General features: G+C 40.5%; 1 protein-coding gene across 1 annotated transcript in view; it reads left to right on the forward strand.

Moving 5' to 3' along the window:
• The first annotated feature begins 53 nt into the window (after positions 1-53).
• The window catches only part of SPTLC2 (serine palmitoyltransferase long chain base subunit 2), a 79,690-nt gene continuing 62,164 nt past the window's right edge, over positions 54-17,579 (forward strand). Inside the window, exons 1-2 of the mRNA XM_027638040.1 lie at positions 54-132; positions 10,747-10,941. Coding sequence (XP_027493841.1) covers positions 10,816-10,941 — 126 coding nt within the window. The 5' untranslated portion in view covers positions 54-132; positions 10,747-10,815. The remainder of the gene's footprint in view (positions 133-10,746; positions 10,942-17,579) is intronic.

Genomic DNA, 17,579 nt, shown 5'->3' on the forward strand with positions numbered 1-17,579 from the left:
TGGCGGCGGAGCGGGAGCGGCGGGGCCGGCGGGATGGAGCGGCCCGAGCGGCCCCGCGCCAATGGCTGCGGCGGCGGTGGCGCCCACGGCGCGCTCCGCAACGGCTTCGTGCGCGGCCCGCCCGGAGCGCAGGTGTGCGCGGGGTGGGTGGGGACACGGGGGCCGGCGGGGGGCGCGGCGGCGGCGAGGCCGGGGAAGTCACCGAGGTGTGGCCGTGGGTGTGGGGGACGTCGGCAGAACTGGGCTGTTTGTGGCCCCGGCCCTCGCCTGGGGAGGCGGGAGGGCAGTGCCCGGGGTGCTCGCTCGCCGGGCTGGTGATGGACGTGAAATGAGTGGCCCTCGAGTCACGTCTGTAACTTCGCTGCAAGGGTTTCGTTGGCGGCAAAGCTTTGAACTTAAACCCCGCTACAACGCAGTAGGTCTCTGCTTCAGAACAGAAGGTTTTAGCAGTTCTTCGCCGCTGTTCTGTTGTTCCAGGTGCGATGCACAGGGTTGTGGGTGCAAGAAGCCAAGAGCAGGGACTTCCCTGTACAGCAGAGTTGGAGATTGATGCAGCACTTCCCGTCCGGCTGTGTGCACACTGTGATGCGTGTATTTGTGCTTTCAGACTGCCAGTTGTTTCTCTGCAAAGCACTCAAGTTTTCTGTTCTAGTGTAAAGATCTTAATAGTTCTCGTGGAGTCAGTACCAACAGTACTGACTGAGCAGTATGGAATAGATTGTTTCCTTGGATGCTTCTTGAGAAAAGCCTTCCTCCATTGTCATCCCTCCTGTTGCTCCTGTTTTTCAGTCCTTTTGCATTTCCAGTGTAGGCTTGTGCAGTCACTGCATGAACCAGATTGAGAACTGTTGCAGGGTATAACTAAACTTTTTTTCCCCCCTGAGTTATCTTTAACTCAGGATGCTTACTGTGTTTCTGTTCCTGTATGGATGCTCACAGTCTTGCCCTGGCCCTTGGGAAGTGATAGCACAGTATTGGGAGTGAAAAAGTGGAGGAGGAGGGTACAACACCTTGGCGTGGCAGTATTGTCAACTTGTACTGGTTTGGGGAGCTATAGCACTGGTAGTCTTGCCTTGCACACACCAAGCACTGCTGGCTGTGAAACCTTAGACGTAAATCTTTGAGCTAAGACCAAGCATGGTGATGATGAGTGTTCTTTTATGAGTGCTTCCCCACACTGTGCTTTCTAAAGAAGAAGGTCCGAATACAGTTACGTTCTCGTACTTCAGAAGAACAGAAAAATGAAGTAAGGAAGCCTTTTCCTCAAGGATTTTGTTCAGCCATGTATCTGGAGAAGATGGGAGATAACAGCGTTTGAATGGAAAAACTATAGATGTCAAACTGAGGAAAAACCTTGCTGTTTTATGAGATATTCTATTAAGTTAGTAGCTTGTGAGTGATACTATCCTCAGATATGTTTTGGAGGCCTGAGGCATTTGGGATAACTGTTTATAAAGGGGGAGAGTGCTCATTGGAGAAGTGGTCACAAGAGATCTTACCAAAAAGCCAGGATGAAGTGGCATTGTCAGAGGATGTAAGAAGTGTACAGGTAAATTTCATATCTTTGTGGCAGCTGCTTGCTGGTCAAGCAGAGATTTATAATTAAGTCTTACATTCTTTTCTCTGTAACTTTCTATGGGCCAGATTGCTAACTTTCAAAATGAGAGTCTAAATGTTAGAATTGGACTGGAAGAAGTGACTGTTTAGGGAAACCAAGCATGTACAGCTTTCTCAAATAGCATCAGTAGTGGTAAGCTGCCAAAAGATTTTATTGATGGTGCATCACAGATTTGGGTACCTAATTGGTCTTTTGCCTTTTGAATTTTGACTGTTGGGTGTTTACACAGGAGAAGGGAAACATGTCAATGTTCACTGTGTGTACAATATATTTGTCTGTGTATGTATATACTATGTACATCCCACATGCAGCACTTGAGAATCTGTAACTGAAAAGGTCTGTGGAATGCAAAGTAATCAAGTACCAAAAAGGAGGCAGCTTACATGCAAGAGTGCAATTCCTACTTAGTAGAAAAAAAGCCCGAAAAAGTAAAAATGAGGAAAAGAATGGTGCTTTTCCAAGAAAACCTATGATGGGGTTTGTTGCTGCCTACTAAGACTGTGCAGTAACTGACTTAGGCTACCTTGGAGATTAATGAAATATCATCAATGATTAGGAAAGTGACCATTTGAAGTTAGGATTTCAGCATGTTAAAAAAGCATTCTGTCAAAATACTAAGATAAGTAACAGCTCTTTCCTTTGCTTTCTTGGGAAGTCGTGTTCAATTTACTTTTTCCTGCTTAAAGTTAATTTGTTTAGAGATTCAAATTCAGTGAATGCAACAATCTCGTTATGAATACCTTAATTTAAAGAGGTTCAAGAACCATATGGCAGTTAAAAATTGTGGAAGATTGGAGAAAAGTGACTGATTTCTGACTGTACAGTTAAGGGAGTGCATGGTTAAAAAGAATAGTAATCTATGAATGATCTTAAAACTGATTTAAAGCTTTGGTGTAATACTACACTATGTAAGATGAAAACCTGACATCTCAAAGGGTATTGTCATGATGTGAGGAAATGAACACAGGCAGGAGAAAATGCAAATCTAAGTAAAAGAACAGTGAAGTTACCTCTTCAAGCTGTGCATGATTCTGCTTTTTATATCCATCTGTTCTGTTGGAGAGAGTGTTAAGCAAGTTCAATAGAAAAATGGTCTTTAGGATCTGTCAAGACACTTGTGAGAATAACAAAAAGTGCAGGGAAATTGCTTCTTTCTGCAGTGCAATTTTAAACTGGAATGTATTTCTCCATTGGAGTGTTTTGCAAATGACTAATGGTTTTCTAATGCTGCATCTGAAAAGAATTTTCTTGCTTAAAATAGGGAGATTGGGACTTATTTAGTGGGAGAAGGTGCCCTTATTTTCCATGATAACTTATTACAATCTATTATTGTGAGCAGATTTTTAGTATTGTTGTATTTTCCACTCCTTAATTGAGCTTCTCACCTTAGAATGGTTGTGTTATGCTTCTAGAAGTTGAAGAAGAAGAAATAATCTCAAACAAACAAAAAAAAAATTGAATATAGGTTTTAGATATCAAGTTCCTAATTTCCGTTGTGCCTGGTGTCTCCAAATCAGTTAGATAGGAGCTGGCATTATATAAACAATTTTTAATTTCCCTGATGTTTTGAGAAGGTCTTCAAATGCCTGTAGCAACGTCCAGATAGTTTATTGCATAGGTGCCTTTGTAAACAAGGTACTGCTTCCTCAGGAAGACAAGAAAGTTTGGTTGAGTGGAGTGGGAGGACTGTGGGATTTGCATGCCTTTAAAACTGTCACAAGTCCTGAATTCTAAATGGGCAGCACAGGTATTTTTATTTTCTGAAAGCCTTGGTGTGTACATGTAGAAAACAGTTTGTGTAGTCCTGTGATTTGTGCTTCTCTTCCTAGAGAGAGCAATTATATTTTGCTTGTAGGTGCATCTCCCGGGATGCTTCAGGATGCAGGGGAGCTTCGTCTTGAATGGAGCTTCATTCAGGATGCTGAATGGCTTCATCTTGATTTTTTTTTTTTTAGATGTTTTTGCTGGAATTCAGGTTAGTGTAACTTGTTCGGGAGAGCACACTTCAAAAGATGACTGCAGCATATACTGGAAATTGTTCTTGCTACAGTGAGTTGGTGGTAGCAGGGATGTGAATAAGCCCTTGTTTCAGATGAAAGTTAGCATAAGATGAAGATGTTAACTAACTGCCCTGTCCACTGATATAAAAAGGAATTTTAATACAGAATTTTGGGGTTTTTTTCATATCTACATGCAAATTTAAATGCAAATATTTCTGATGAAAAAGAATGATCCTGAAGAACTAAATCTCATGAACTTCTTCATGAAGAAGTGATTGTTCCCCCTTACTCAGCATTTGTGAGACTGCATCTTGCGAACTGTGTCCAGTTTTGAGCTTCCCAGGAAGACACTGACATAGCCACATCAATCTGTGAATCCTGTGAAGTGAATCCCAAGAAACAGAGAGGCTGAGAGAGTTGGATTTGCTCAACCTTAGGAGGAGAGAAGGCTCAACGAGCTGGCTGCAGGATATAGAGAAGATGGGGCCAAACTCCTGGAAGTGTGTGGCAATAGAATGAGAGGCAATGGATGTAATTTGGAAGAATGGGAAATTTTGATTACATATAAGGTAAATTTTTCCCATGAGGGTGGTAAAATACTGGAAGAAGTTGCCCAGAGAGGTTGGAATTCCGTGAAGGACTATGTTGGACATGGCAACCTTGGAAACCTGTTGTAATTAGACCTGCTTTGAGCTGGGGCTTGGATATGTTGACCACTGGAAGTCCCTTCCAACCTTGGTTATACAGATAAACTCACGGATTGCAGGGGAGTGTCCAGGTTTAGGCATTTGCATTTAGTCCTTGTGTGCCTTTAGGCTCGTGGCATGTACTGAGGCTTGCATCAGACCCGAGGAAAGAAATTACTACTTTCTGCCTCTTGCTTGGGTTTATGACTGACTGCATGTATTGTGTCAGTAACCCAAAACTGAAGTGAGAAGAAAATTGGTTGACCTAGAAAAGACAGCGACCTTGTTCAGATGTTTTAGTTGACAGAACTCTTATTTCTGAAAGAGTGTACCTGTGCACAAGGATCTTTTTCTAATACCAAATTCAGTTGTAAAAGACTATAAGCCTTTGTGGAAGGAATAGCTACTCAGCGTTTTCCCTGGCAATGAGTATTTGAGGTGATCATATTAAATTAGTAGATGTAGTGCCAGTGTTGTACTTGTTGAGAATTTGTGTGTCTGTGCTTGTATGAAAACAAACGCCCATGGTAGCTGCTGATGTGACAGGCTTCTCTTAGATTTGAATATGTGCTGCTGAGAAGCTGGTTTGGGTGAAGCGTTAAAACGTATTTATTATATTGGGATTGTCATTTCAAATTTAGCTGGTGATAAGCCTTAAATGCTCTAAAAAATTGTTATAAGTGTATGCAGGTTCTTTTTTTTTTTTTTAACCGTATCTACTTGAATGATATGTCATTTTGCTCTCTTAATTGTGCAGTAGAAACATTGTTTTTCTAAATGTCATGTTTTCAATTTGTTGAGGGGGAAAAAAGCTTTATCTGAATTATCTATTGGCTTCAGTTTATCGAGGTGGAACATAAAACACTGGCCTGTCTTCAACAAGGTTTCCAGTTTTTTGTTTTGCCATCATTAAGAAATGAATCCTAGAAAAATATCTGTTTTTAATGGAAAAGTATAGTCTTGAAGAATACTTATCATTGAGAAAGCAGGAGTTGGAAAGTTTGGGATGTAATGGGGTTTAATGTCCATAAAAATGAGAGCAGATTCTAAAGCATGTTAGGAATGCTTTCAGAGGTATCTGAGAGCCTAGAGATTGGCTCGTTAGGGAACCACTACAGACGTGTGCTGTCTTTGGAAATTTTTATTGTAAAGCATATTTAGTAATTAAGCATGCAGTTTGGGAATTCTGTCAAAATCCTGTATCCCTACAGTCTGCTGAACCTACTAGATAAAGTTACATATAAGGTTTAAGGTAATTTAAGGTAAGCTGTTAGGAAAAAGTATATTCTCGATAGGGTTCAAATTGTCACCCATGTGTAGCAAGCAAACCCCTCAGATTTAATTGCATCCTTTACTTGCTAAAGGGAAGAAAAAAACTCCAACCCAAAACCTAAGCAACGCTTAAATATTGTGGAGGTTTACACTGTTTGTGTGGATGTGGTAAGTGCATTTTAACAAAGGACTGTCAAATCTGTTGGGAGTAACTAGTTGCAAATAAAAATATTTGATAATATCTGTCAACAAGAACAAATGTTTAATTAAGAAAACATGAGTGTTAAAGTCTGTTTTGTAAAACAAGTTTTTCTCCTGTGATTTTTTTTTGGAAAGCTTAAAATGTGATTCAAATTAGTTAATTCTAATTTTGGTAGTAAATACTTGGTCTTTTTACCTATGCAGCAGTCTGAGATTTGGAGTCTAAAGCTGCGGAAGGAAAAGGGCTGGAGGCGACAGTAAGATTACCACAGAATACCCTAACAGCTTAGAGCAGCTGCCTTTGTGGACTTCTCACTGCTGTGGTTTCTGTGGTGTCAGTTCCCTCAGTGCTTTTTAATAAATGTAACCACTTTTCCATATGGAGGCATGCTCATGGAAGCAGTCTTCCACATTGCATTTCTAAAAAACAAAAGCTGCAAAGCTCCTAGTAAAATTCCTGCAGTACGTGTGGTATATGGCAATGAGAAGCTGCTGAATTTTAATAAGAATTTAGCAAAGTTGTGTCCCAGCATAGATAATCTTTTTAAGGTCTTTACATAAAGTCTGCCAGGTTCATCTGCATTTGCTCTTCCTGGCAGCATGAAAGAAATGGCCTCTTTAATACAGAGTGCTGGTTTTTTCCTGGGGTAGCAGCATAACCAGTTATAGTGTAATTCTCTCTTACTGTGTGTCATGCTTATTGCACTTGTAGCATCTTCTCTCCCTAAAGTACATGCCTGCTGTGCAAGGTATGTACCCAGAGTCCTGTAATAAATCCTGTGTGCTGTCTACAGTAGCATCTGCAAATGTTTCTGTGTTTACACACGGCTTTTGTCTTCTCACAAAGGATGTAACGGTATTAGAGGAGGGCAGTGAAGGGCCTTGAGGGGAAGCAGTATGAGGAGTGGCTGAGGTCACTTGGTCTGTTCAACCTGGAGGAGATTGAGGTGAGACCTCATTGTGGTCTACAACTTCTTCGTGAGAGGAAGAGGAGGGGCAGACACTGATCTGTTCTCTGTGGTGACCAGTGACAGGACCCGAGGGAATGGCCTGAAATTGTGTCAGGGGAAGTTCAGGCTGGATATTAGAAAAAGGTTCTTTACCTGGAGGGTGGTTGGGCACTGGAACAGGATTCCCAGAGAAGTGGTCACAGCACCAAGCCTGACAGAGTTCAAGAAGCGTTTGGACAACTCAATCAAATACAAGTAGTGATTCTTGGAGTTGTGCTGTTGGGCCAGGAGTTTGAGTAGATGATCCTTGTGGGTCCCTTCCAACTCAGTAAATTCTGTGGTTATAATCAGGCTTTGATGTGTTCTGCTTAGACCAATGGAGTCCCTTCTAGCAGTAGCTGTGTGCTGCTGCTCAGTAACTGTTACAATACTGTTTTATGTGATTTGTTTCCCCGGGAGCTTGGCCCAACACAGTTATTACCTGTGGCTGATTCTTTGCTGCCTTCTGTAAGCAGCTGAGTGGTGCTCTCTGGTGTTTCTCCTGCAGTTGAGTTTCTTACTGATAGTGCTCTTTGTTTTACATGTAGTCTGGGCAGTATAGGAAAGAGATGTAGGTGAGCATACACGAACTTTTTTTTACAGTATGTTTAAGTGAACTCTGACTTTTCTCTGCAGTCTCCACTTAGCTATGCTGTGTATTCTACTTCAAAGGTCATGGCTCACTTTATTGTCGTAAGGCTTGTTGAAACCATAAAAGTTTTAATCTTGCATACCTGTTTTTTTCCCTCCCCAGAATAGGAAATTAATCACTAAACTGTAGCTACCTTCTTCCTTGGTCTCTGGAAATAAGCTTGCTGCTCTTTTGCACGTAAGCCTTCATTTGAAGGCTAATGTGTGGATTTATAAGGCATTCTTAGAAAAATAAATAGGCTTGTGTCTAAAATGTGTCTACAGATGTCTCTTCTGTAGTCAATTCTAGAATTCTATTTATGGTCACTGTATGCTTCATGAAGAGTTTGTGAGATTGCACTCAGTATTTCTTTAATTTTTGATTCAGCTAGGATGATATAGAAGCTTTTCAGTTTATGTGGTAGCAGACATGTGAGTCTAAGAATTTATAAGCACATTGGTAGAACACTGAGAGGTGAAACTGATTGGAGTATGTGTTGAATCAATACAGGTATTCCTAAAAGGGCCTTTCTTAGTGAAATGTTGGGTTTGACCATATGGAATAATTTGTTTAGTTTTAGCATTTGTTACAAGCACAGGCACCTCCAATGGCCTGGAAAAGACTAGTATGTTTTTATTCTGATGAAATGTGCATACAGATTTGGGTCTTTGTTGGTGGCTTTTTTTCAGTAGCTACTTTTTGGTATTAGGTAACTTCAGATCCGTAATCTTAGGATGTAGCCTTTCATCTCTTCCAGACGAACTTCCAGTTATCTGAAAAATACATTAAAAGCTTTGATGTGATCTCTATTTATTTGATACTAGGTAATTTGCGAAGTAGTCACTACCAGTTTTCTATGTTTGTTCAGAAATCTATTGGATAGTAGACTGTCTACTGTTAGTAGACAGCCACAGGTAGCAGGTATGTAGTGTGCCTGCTCCTGATTAGCTGCTATTCACAGCCTGGTCTGTCAGTGTGAAGATGCAAAATTCTACTTGTAATTCATCAAGCTGTGAAGTTTTAGTGGTTGGAGCTTTGGTGCATGATCTTTCTCAGATCTGGATGCAATAAAATTCTGTGGTTTCATGGGCTGGAGCCATAGTGATACAGTTAAGCAATCCTGAGAGTGACAGAGAAGAGGTGGGTTTTGTGGTTTTTCCTCTCCAGCATTGGCTCATTGATTCTGTGATTGTCATGATGGTACTGCTGTCCCTCCTCTCTCTTCAACAGCCACTGGCTCTTGTTTGCTGACCTCTAAGAATGACTTTATGGAGCAGTGCTGTAAAGACTATTATGGTCTAATGAATAACCTTCAGCAAACAATTATATTTTTGACCTGGATCAGTTCGCTGTTGGAGGGATGCTATGCTGGTAATCAGATTATCTTTAGTTGTGCAAGCTGGAGGCTGGTGCGAATGGCTCAAAGTGGGAGTGAGTGGGGCAGGGGCAGTTTCTGTGCCTGGCACTGTTCGTGAAGAAAATGGCGTGTGAACCTTTGGCCTCTGTTAAAGCTTTAAATTGCCAGCATCTGAGCTGCAATGTGGTAAGTGTTCCTACAGTTGTTACAAAGCACAGTAATTTTCTAACTTAAGCTACCACTACTTCAGCATTAAACCTGACCTCAAAGCGCTGCAAGTTAGTTATCTGCATCTGATGTAAGTGCTGCTGATAAAAGAGAAGTTCCTACTGTGTCTTTCCTGTTTTGTTTCCACACCAGTTGTAAAGTCCCCACAACTATGGAGACCAAATCAAGGATTTGCTTTGGTTAAGTTTTTTCTGAATGTCTGTGTTTGCAAAAGGGAAAAGGTAGAAATGACTATCAGGAGGGAAGGTGCTGTTGCAGTTTATACTCAGTGACTTCATAGCTATAGCATAATTGTATCCTAAGAGCAGACCCTTGCTTCTGAAAAATTACTTTCACGATATTAGTGACAGACTTGAAATATAGACTTGCTCCAGCACCTGAGATGAGCAGGTTTCCTAATCATGCAGTGTCTGGTGAGGCCAACAAGTATGTGTATCTTTGATTCATCGGTCATTGCAGAGGCTAGTGCAATTCTGCCTTACTTTCCCATATGATGAGTGACATGGGTGAATAACTGGTTTTATTCTGTCTGCTGGCCTGCGCCCCTCAGTAATGATTTGCCATTGTCCATTGCGGATGAATTTAGGTTCAGTCTCTTTCCTAGATGTTGAGGTTTCTTTGATTAGTACATTTTTAAAAATACATTTCTTCTTATATATATATATTATGCTACAGATAGGGGATTTATGTCTTGGAGAGTGTTCTTTCATACGTGGCTATTCTATTATAGTGCAACCATTCTGTAACTTTTAGCAATGCCAGTAGCAATTTGCATCTAATTTTGCATCTAGGTTTCTATGTTTTGGTACATTGATTTATGAGATCTGATCTGTAACTTAACTCTTTGAACAAGTAAAGTTAGAACCATGATGTTTTTTCCCCAGTGTTCATGTTGGGTGAGCACTTGCCTTATAGCCATGAAGTTTTCTGTAACAGTCATAAACAGGGAGTTGGACTAGATGATCCTTGTGGGGCCCTTCCAACTTGGCATATTCTGTGATTCCGTGAAATATAATGTATTAGAGTAATTGTACTTGAGATGGACCTGCTGCATGTATTACACAGCTAGTAAAACTCTTATCTTCAGGAGATGGTATGAAGTAGCAAGATGACTTTTAGTGTGGATTTTATGCAGAAAGCCTTGCTTTGTTCTGTGTGCTGACATATATGCAGTATTGAGACTCTATATACAATGACTTTTTTGTCTGTGGTGTCATGTCCGCCTCATGGATGAGTACAATGTTTATGTCAGCATCTTTAGGCTAACAGCTACAGAGACACATAGATTATGCTTGTTTTGTTACACTAGTATGGGCTTCCAAGCCTGAGAATACATTGGTTAGATCAGTAAAGCTATTACTTTCTATTTTGTTTTTTCTCTGTAGTGAGCCTGAGAAGCATCACTATTCTGTTATTTGTGCCTACCTAGTTCTTCATGAAAGGGAAGGCAGTTTTTTCATTTTGGTTGACCTGGATATGAGCAATGTTCTCTATGTAGCTTTGTAAGCTAAATAACTTTAAGGAGATGTTAAACTGCACTAGATGGGCAGCTGTGACTTTAGTTATATCAACAGCTTGGCAACCTCGTATATGGAGACTGACATATTCATCAGTGAAGGCTGAACCTAGTTGGAAGCACTTTTTGCTGAGTGGGGGGAATGCAGAGCCTATAACTGATCAGAGGCTGGGGGACTGCTCTGGAATGCCTATCTGTCTTTTCTTGAATTAATACCTCAACTGCCTCTCTTTAAATTTTTACTGTAGATAAATCATATTGTGCACAATGGAGGATTATACAAAAGGCCTTTCAATGAAGCTTTTGAAGAAACACCAATGCTGGTTGCTGTGCTGACCTACGTAGGCTATGGTGTTCTCACTCTTTTTGGATATCTGCGAGATTTCATGCGGCAGTGGAAGATTGAGAAATGTCAAAATGCAACAGAAAGAGAAGAACAGAAGGTAACCACTGGGAAAAGATGTTGCTGAGGCTTGAGTGTTTCTTTGGGGAGCAGTGGTGTTCAAAGTTTTCTGCTGCTTTCCTTGTCTTTCGAGTGACCCAAATAATATACAAGTACAGCTGTGTCATTAAACAGTATACTGTTTCTTTTAGCTGGGTTATTTTTTGGCAGAGCAGTTCCCTCATCTGTTTCACTGCAAAGCTGCATCAACAGTTATATCAACATCCTGAGAGATACCCTAGCTGCAGAAACAAGGGCTTGGGGGAGATGCCATATGCCAGCATCAGCAGCTAATGAAAGCCTTATCAGAGGATCTGGTCTGAGTTTGACACCAGTGGGAGGCTTTCTGATGCTGCTCTGGTGGCTGAGTTTTGATTTAGAAACATTATTAATTCTCTTTAGCTGAAGCAGTTGCAAAGAGAAGCTTGTGGATTAGATCCAGAGTACAAGTTGTATGAATTTAAGTTAATTTGGAGTCCAGAACACTAGCAGGTTAGCTGGTGAGTAGTCTGAGGTACTGACTCCCAGCTCACTGATAGTGATTAAAAAGAATTCATTCATGTTATGACCTATTCATAAAAGCTTCTGTTACCAGGTGAAAGGTCTTACTGGCTTCAGCAGTTAGTATGGAATAGAAAATTTTATTTTTGAGTAGTTATAAATTATTTTTAGAGGTCTTTATTCTCCACAGGAGTTGATTATTGTTATGAATGCTACTGTTGAAGCTTGAAGTTCACAACCTATTTCATTGCTAATTCTTAATGTGACCCTTCTTAGCTTTCTCCAAAGGTCTTACTCTTGATGATTTGGGTTCTGTTTTTCTCAACTTCTTTGAGGAGCCAATCTGGCTTATAAAATGTTAAGGGAGTTCCTTTTCCAATTGCTGGTTTCTGGTTCTCTGTGCAGCCACACAAGCAGTTGGCTAGCAGAAAATAGGGGAGGCAGGAAGGACATCTCAATAAGGCAAACAAATAAAGAAGGGTGGCAGGGAGGAACTGAAAAAGGGAAGGCTCCTTTGAAGCCTTTTTTTGGAGTCAGCACTGGAGTAAAGTGCATGTATTTTTACAGTAGATTAACTAACATGCAGTAAACTAATCAGTGCCTAAAATTACTTCACAGTAGCTTCTTTCTGTATCATGAGAATTAAGTTGATTCATAGTAAGGCACTTAATTCCAAAAGAGGACCATTCTCATGGGATTTTAATGAGTAATAGGTATTTCATATTGGTTAAAAGTACAGGAGTTTAAGTTTACACTATTTTGAAAACTGACTTCTGGAATCAAAAGTAAAAATCTTGGATCCCTTTTAATAGTTACAATATCTGGTTGAAGATTGCTGGCTAAATCTGGACTTGAAACTTGATGTGTTCATTAATGTTGTTTGAGCTACTTTGTTTTATGTCACCTGAGAACATGATATCCTTGTATTTTTCTGTGTATCATGTAGAAGTTGATACAGATGAGAACAGTTAAACAGTTGCAGAAATCTACCAAGACGTTAGAATAAAAGTTTAAATACTGGTCTGTATTCATGGTGCTTGAGGATTATAAAAGAATAACTGAAGTGTTGGTGCAGTGACTCTGTACTGTAATCGTTATATTTCTGTTGTGCGGTTGTTGTGAAACACCTGTCCTGTTATCAGTATGTAAGGTGCCAGACTGCTTACAGCACTCCTTTTCTGTGGGAGCACTTATGACTGTTCCATGAGTGAGTGTACAAAAACGGGGACCTTGGGCTAATTTGGGAATTGGTCTCATTTGGGAATACGTTATTGATAGTAGGCTCTCAGTAAAGACTGTTGCAGAGGACCGTGAAGCACAGAGTTTGTTACCAACAGATTATCCTAGTCCTAAAAGAAATAAGGCCCTGAATTTTTTTATAAGTTAACTCAGCATTGCATCGTACCCTGAAAGACATTTGCTTATCAAGTATACCTTCTAGACAGATGGATTGAAACCCTTTCAGTTTCTGTGTTGGTCATGGCTTTCATGAAGAGATGGATGTATTCTGGTTTTGTTTTGTACATAGGATGCCTGTGAATGGAGCTAATAAGAAGTGCCAGCGAATATTGCGTAAGAATGCAAAATAGAAAATTCTGTTTAAAAAGTTTTGGTGTTGAAGAAATCTCAGACTAGTGTCCTTCCCCAAATCACATTTCTAGTGCTTAGATTGTAATAGCTGTTTCCAATATCAGACAAATAGAAAAGTGATCAGATGAGGTCTAGAATATACAGTGCTTATCCTCACGCTTTGCTGCTTTAAGCTTTGTGTGTCTGCAAATGAATTGATGAGAGCATGTTGCAGCATATCTAGTGTGGGAGCCAGGTGTTTTTTGGTGCAAGGGGGGGAGGCATGAGCTTAATGACTAACTTGTTTTGAAGTGATTTTCTCATGATTTTTAAATATTTGAATCTCTCAAGCTGCTGGATGACAGCCCAATCACCTTTTAGTAAGAGAATGCAGATACTAGTGTGCAGAAAAGGCTCAAAACTCACCTTCTTTGTTATTATTAATACATGTAAATCAGAGGAGCCCTGCGATCACCCTGGGGAACTTTCTGGCAGATTTGTGACTTCTGTGTGGAAAGTAACATTTTTATTATTTAAATGCTAAAGAGCCAGCTAGATTATTGTTATTTTCTTAAGTATGCTGAAGGATGAAGGACCACTGCCTCCCTAAGATCTTGCTTTATGGTGAACTTGCCACTGGCTGCTGCAAGAGAGGAGCCCCGAAGAGGAGATACAAGGACTCCCTGAAGCAACATCTCAGCCTTGGCCATACTGATCAACATAACTGGTCTACTCTGGCCTCCAGTCGGGAGGTTTGGAGACACACTATCTATAACGCTGCTGATGGTTTTGAGAAAGCATGCAGAACCACTCTTGAGGAGAAAAGACAATGCAGAAAGAATCGTGTCTTGCAGAATATGCTACCTAAGGAGTCTTTCTGCTGTGCCTTTTGCAACTGGACTTGTCTATCTCGTATTGGCCTTTTTAGCCACCAGCGCGCTTGTAACAAACGTGGGTAGAGCCCTCTCCAGATCTTCGTTCACAAAGCCTAGCCATGATTAGGCAAAAGGGTTAGCGTTATCTTTTTGAAATAGTTCATAATTGCTTAGGTGAAAAGCTCAAAGCAAAGGCAGTGGGAGTAGCTCTGTAGCTGAACGGTGTGTGACAACCTGCTTTGTGAGCAAAACAAAATTACACAGTGTGAGGAAGTATTTCGTAAAGGGCTGAATGAACCTGTTCTGACAGCCATGGAATTGAAGTATGCGAAATTTCTGTGGTGCATTTATGAAGGTGATCACAGTTAGAAGCATAACATAAACTTAGGTTCAAAATGTAGTATTAAAACAAAAGAAAAATCCACCTTCAGCTTTTCAGAGTTTTGGAGGGCAGTTTAGTTCAGTAGGGCAAATCCTTCCTTAAATTGTCACTTAATATTATAATCTTATTCTGTGCATTTTAACTAGAAACTGCGAGTGACCAAACTACTTTAAAGAGCAGAGCAGGAGTTTGAACCGGTCTGAACTAAACCTGTCTCTGACAGAGGGTAAATTCCTTGAAATTTATTAGAGCTGTGCATTGATATGAGTGATTCCAAGAAAACCTAGTATTCACTCATTGTTGGAACACAAGAGGGTAAAAAGGGACAGACTTTGCTAGTACTGATTTCCAGGAAATAGTTTGATGGGTTTTGATTTTGTTTAAAATATATCCAGCTGGGCTTTTCCTGGAAACCAGTGTTGTGTAGCACATCCTCTCTGAAGCATTACCAGTCTGTTTTAGGCATGGGTAAGCAGCAAGACTAACAATTCTTAATTACCTTGGAATCAATTTCTGCATACCTGATTTAGTATACTGTCTGGTCATACAATGTAGTTAAATCTGCAAAACGCTTATAGGATTTTATAGGCAGAATGAAAATCACTTTCACCTTTCTTCCAGTCTGATTTGCCTGTTGATTACGATGTATGTTTTCCATTTGGGAGCAACCGTGCACGTGGGGCTGGTAACTCTCTTACATACCTCTTCATACTCTGTAGCTTGCCCAGTTAGAACATGTTTCTAGCATCTGGGGCTTTCGAACACTTGTTTGCAGGAGTCTAGCTATAGGAGTATCTCAGGGCCAGTTAGCTGGAGTCTTTTGTTCAATGTGTCTTAGTGTATGTATAGTTCACCAGAGGCCTCCTGACAGTGTAAAGGCTACCTACAGTTACTGCTGCACTTTTTCTTGACTCACATAGCAGTGAAATGGAACTGGTCTTTCTGCTTCCTTTCAGGGGCCTGAAATTTGTTGCAATTGTCTACTTGATTTCCATTCAGAGTCAGTTATGTATTATCAGGGAGTGCATTATCTGAATTGCAGATAAGCCCTGCTGGTGCTCATGGCACCATTTGTTAGCTAGGTGCAATGTTGTGAAAACTTGGCTCTAAATAAAAGCAGCATAATCACTGCGTTTGCATGTCACTGTGCCCCAGGCTAATGTCTACAAAGCTCTCATTATGACCTTCACTTGTTGTAGTATTAATTTACAGTACAATGAAATAATGCATTCCCAAATCACCTATGCTAAGGTGTTGCACCCCAAGGGAGAATTTTATTCTTTCCTTAATTGGCTCTTTCTTGAAATTGCTATGATTTTCAGGTTTCTGGGAGACCACTAGTGTTTAGGTTTCTTCATCAGGCATCACCTCACTAATAAAGGGTGTGTTCTAGGCTTAAATTGACAGGAATAGAGATATTTGGGATTTTTTAGCCCCATGAATGGAAGATCGTGCTGCCATTGCTCTCTCCTTTGGTAGCAGTATACCTTTTCCAGTTGTTTGACGGTGCTTACTCTGAAAATTGCTCAAAGAATCAATTTACTCCTGGAATATTTTTCCTCCAAATGAAACTGTTTGATCCCAGACTGGTACTCTTAGAGTCTCTTAGAAGATGAGAACTTGCTGGAAAAATAACAAGCTCTGAAGGCCATTTAAAAGCATTAGTGGTTGCTTCCAGCAGTAGGACACTGTTGCAGCAGAGCACTGTGTCTGCGTATGCCAAAAATTTGAAATAGTATGGATTGATAGATTTCATCCCCCCTTCCTCTCCAGATTTTTTTTCTTGGCTCAAAGAGTGAAAGCATTAAATTTACATGTGGAATTCAAGTGGTCTTTTTGCTGTACTGTCTTCTGGAATGCCACACTGTAGAAGGATGGAGGAGGAAAACAAACAAAAAAACCAACCCCTAAAACAACCAGCAGACGATCTGGTCCTGTATGCTGGCTCCAAAAGTGGCTCTTAAACTCCAAAAGTCAGTATCAGTTTATAAAGGCATGATAACCCTACCATTTCTCTTTTTGCATTCTCAGATGGGTGGGTCGTGAGAACCCCTCAATGAGGTTAGGATAACTGAGGAAATAGACAATCCAGTTTTGCATTATACCAAAATAACACTTCCTGCCTGTCCTATTCCAAGGAACTTTCTCAACAGAGCTATCTGAGGGTTGTTGATTGGAGAGAGGGATGCATGTACAGACGGCAAAGGAGCTGGCATTATGCTGGTGTCTCACTTAGAGCCCTTTGCTGTAATTGTACAGCTTGGTACCCCAAAAAACTAAAGCTAGTGTCTCATATTAGACCATAATTCCCTTTCCCTTAATTTGTTCCTTGAATTCTTGTCAACTTTTAAGACATATTTTTTCCTTATCATAATCCATTGGGTTTCTACTTCACAGCTAAATTACTTTAAACTTAGTTCTACTGTTGGCTTGAAAGATCATATTTGTGTTACATATACTGATGGTGTCAACCTGTTGTGGGTGATTGTCTTTATCTCACCAGTTGAGCTTGTTACTCTTCTGGCTTTGTCAGCTTGGGTTGCAGAAGAAAATATGCTCTATCTGATGAGTAATCTGAAGTGAGATTGGACTGAATCAACCCAGGCATACCTGCTTGAGTTGGTATAATGACTCACTTCCAGCCTCCCTCTCCTAGCCAATAACCTTGGCTAAAATATCAATTGTTTCTTGGGTCACAGTTGATATACTTGGATAACTATTGCAAAGCTGAATTCTCATGCAGAGATTTCAACAGGAGTTGAAAATGCATAGAAGGATCTTGGTAGATTATAATTAGACATAACAGGTCTCTCAAGTATTGATCTTCTAGTGTGCCATTGTTTCTTTTTGATCTCAGTTCCCCCACCCCTCTACAAATAACATAGTAGAGGGTTTCTAACAATTGTAGATAATGATTTCGATTTTGTGTCATGAATTGGGGCAGGAACATGGAAGAAATAATTGCCTTTCTGTGCATCTTAGCTCATAGAAATTTTATTCCCTCTCTCTGTCTTTACTGAGAAAGGACATACTTGTGATTCCTTGGAAGAGTGATCACTAGCTAAATTAGGTTTGTTTTTCCATAGCTGTGCCTTTTTGGCATGTCATTGTGCACAGGCAAATCAGAAGGGGGCTTAGGTGCAACTGTGTCTGCTTAGAAGTTGGCACTTTTGTGCTAGGTCTTCCCTGTGCAGCTGCTGGTAGGAGGATGCAAAGGGGTGGTTCCTTTATTCCAAACTGCAAGGACCAAGTTGTTAAATCATTAAAATAGGAAGGTAAAATAAAAAGCACTCCTCCTGCAGGCAAGCATTG

The sequence above is a fragment of the Corapipo altera genome, unplaced genomic scaffold, assembly GCF_003945725.1.
Source record: "Corapipo altera isolate COAL_440 unplaced genomic scaffold, ASM394572v1 23, whole genome shotgun sequence".
NCBI lineage: Eukaryota > Metazoa > Chordata > Aves > Passeriformes > Pipridae > Corapipo > Corapipo altera.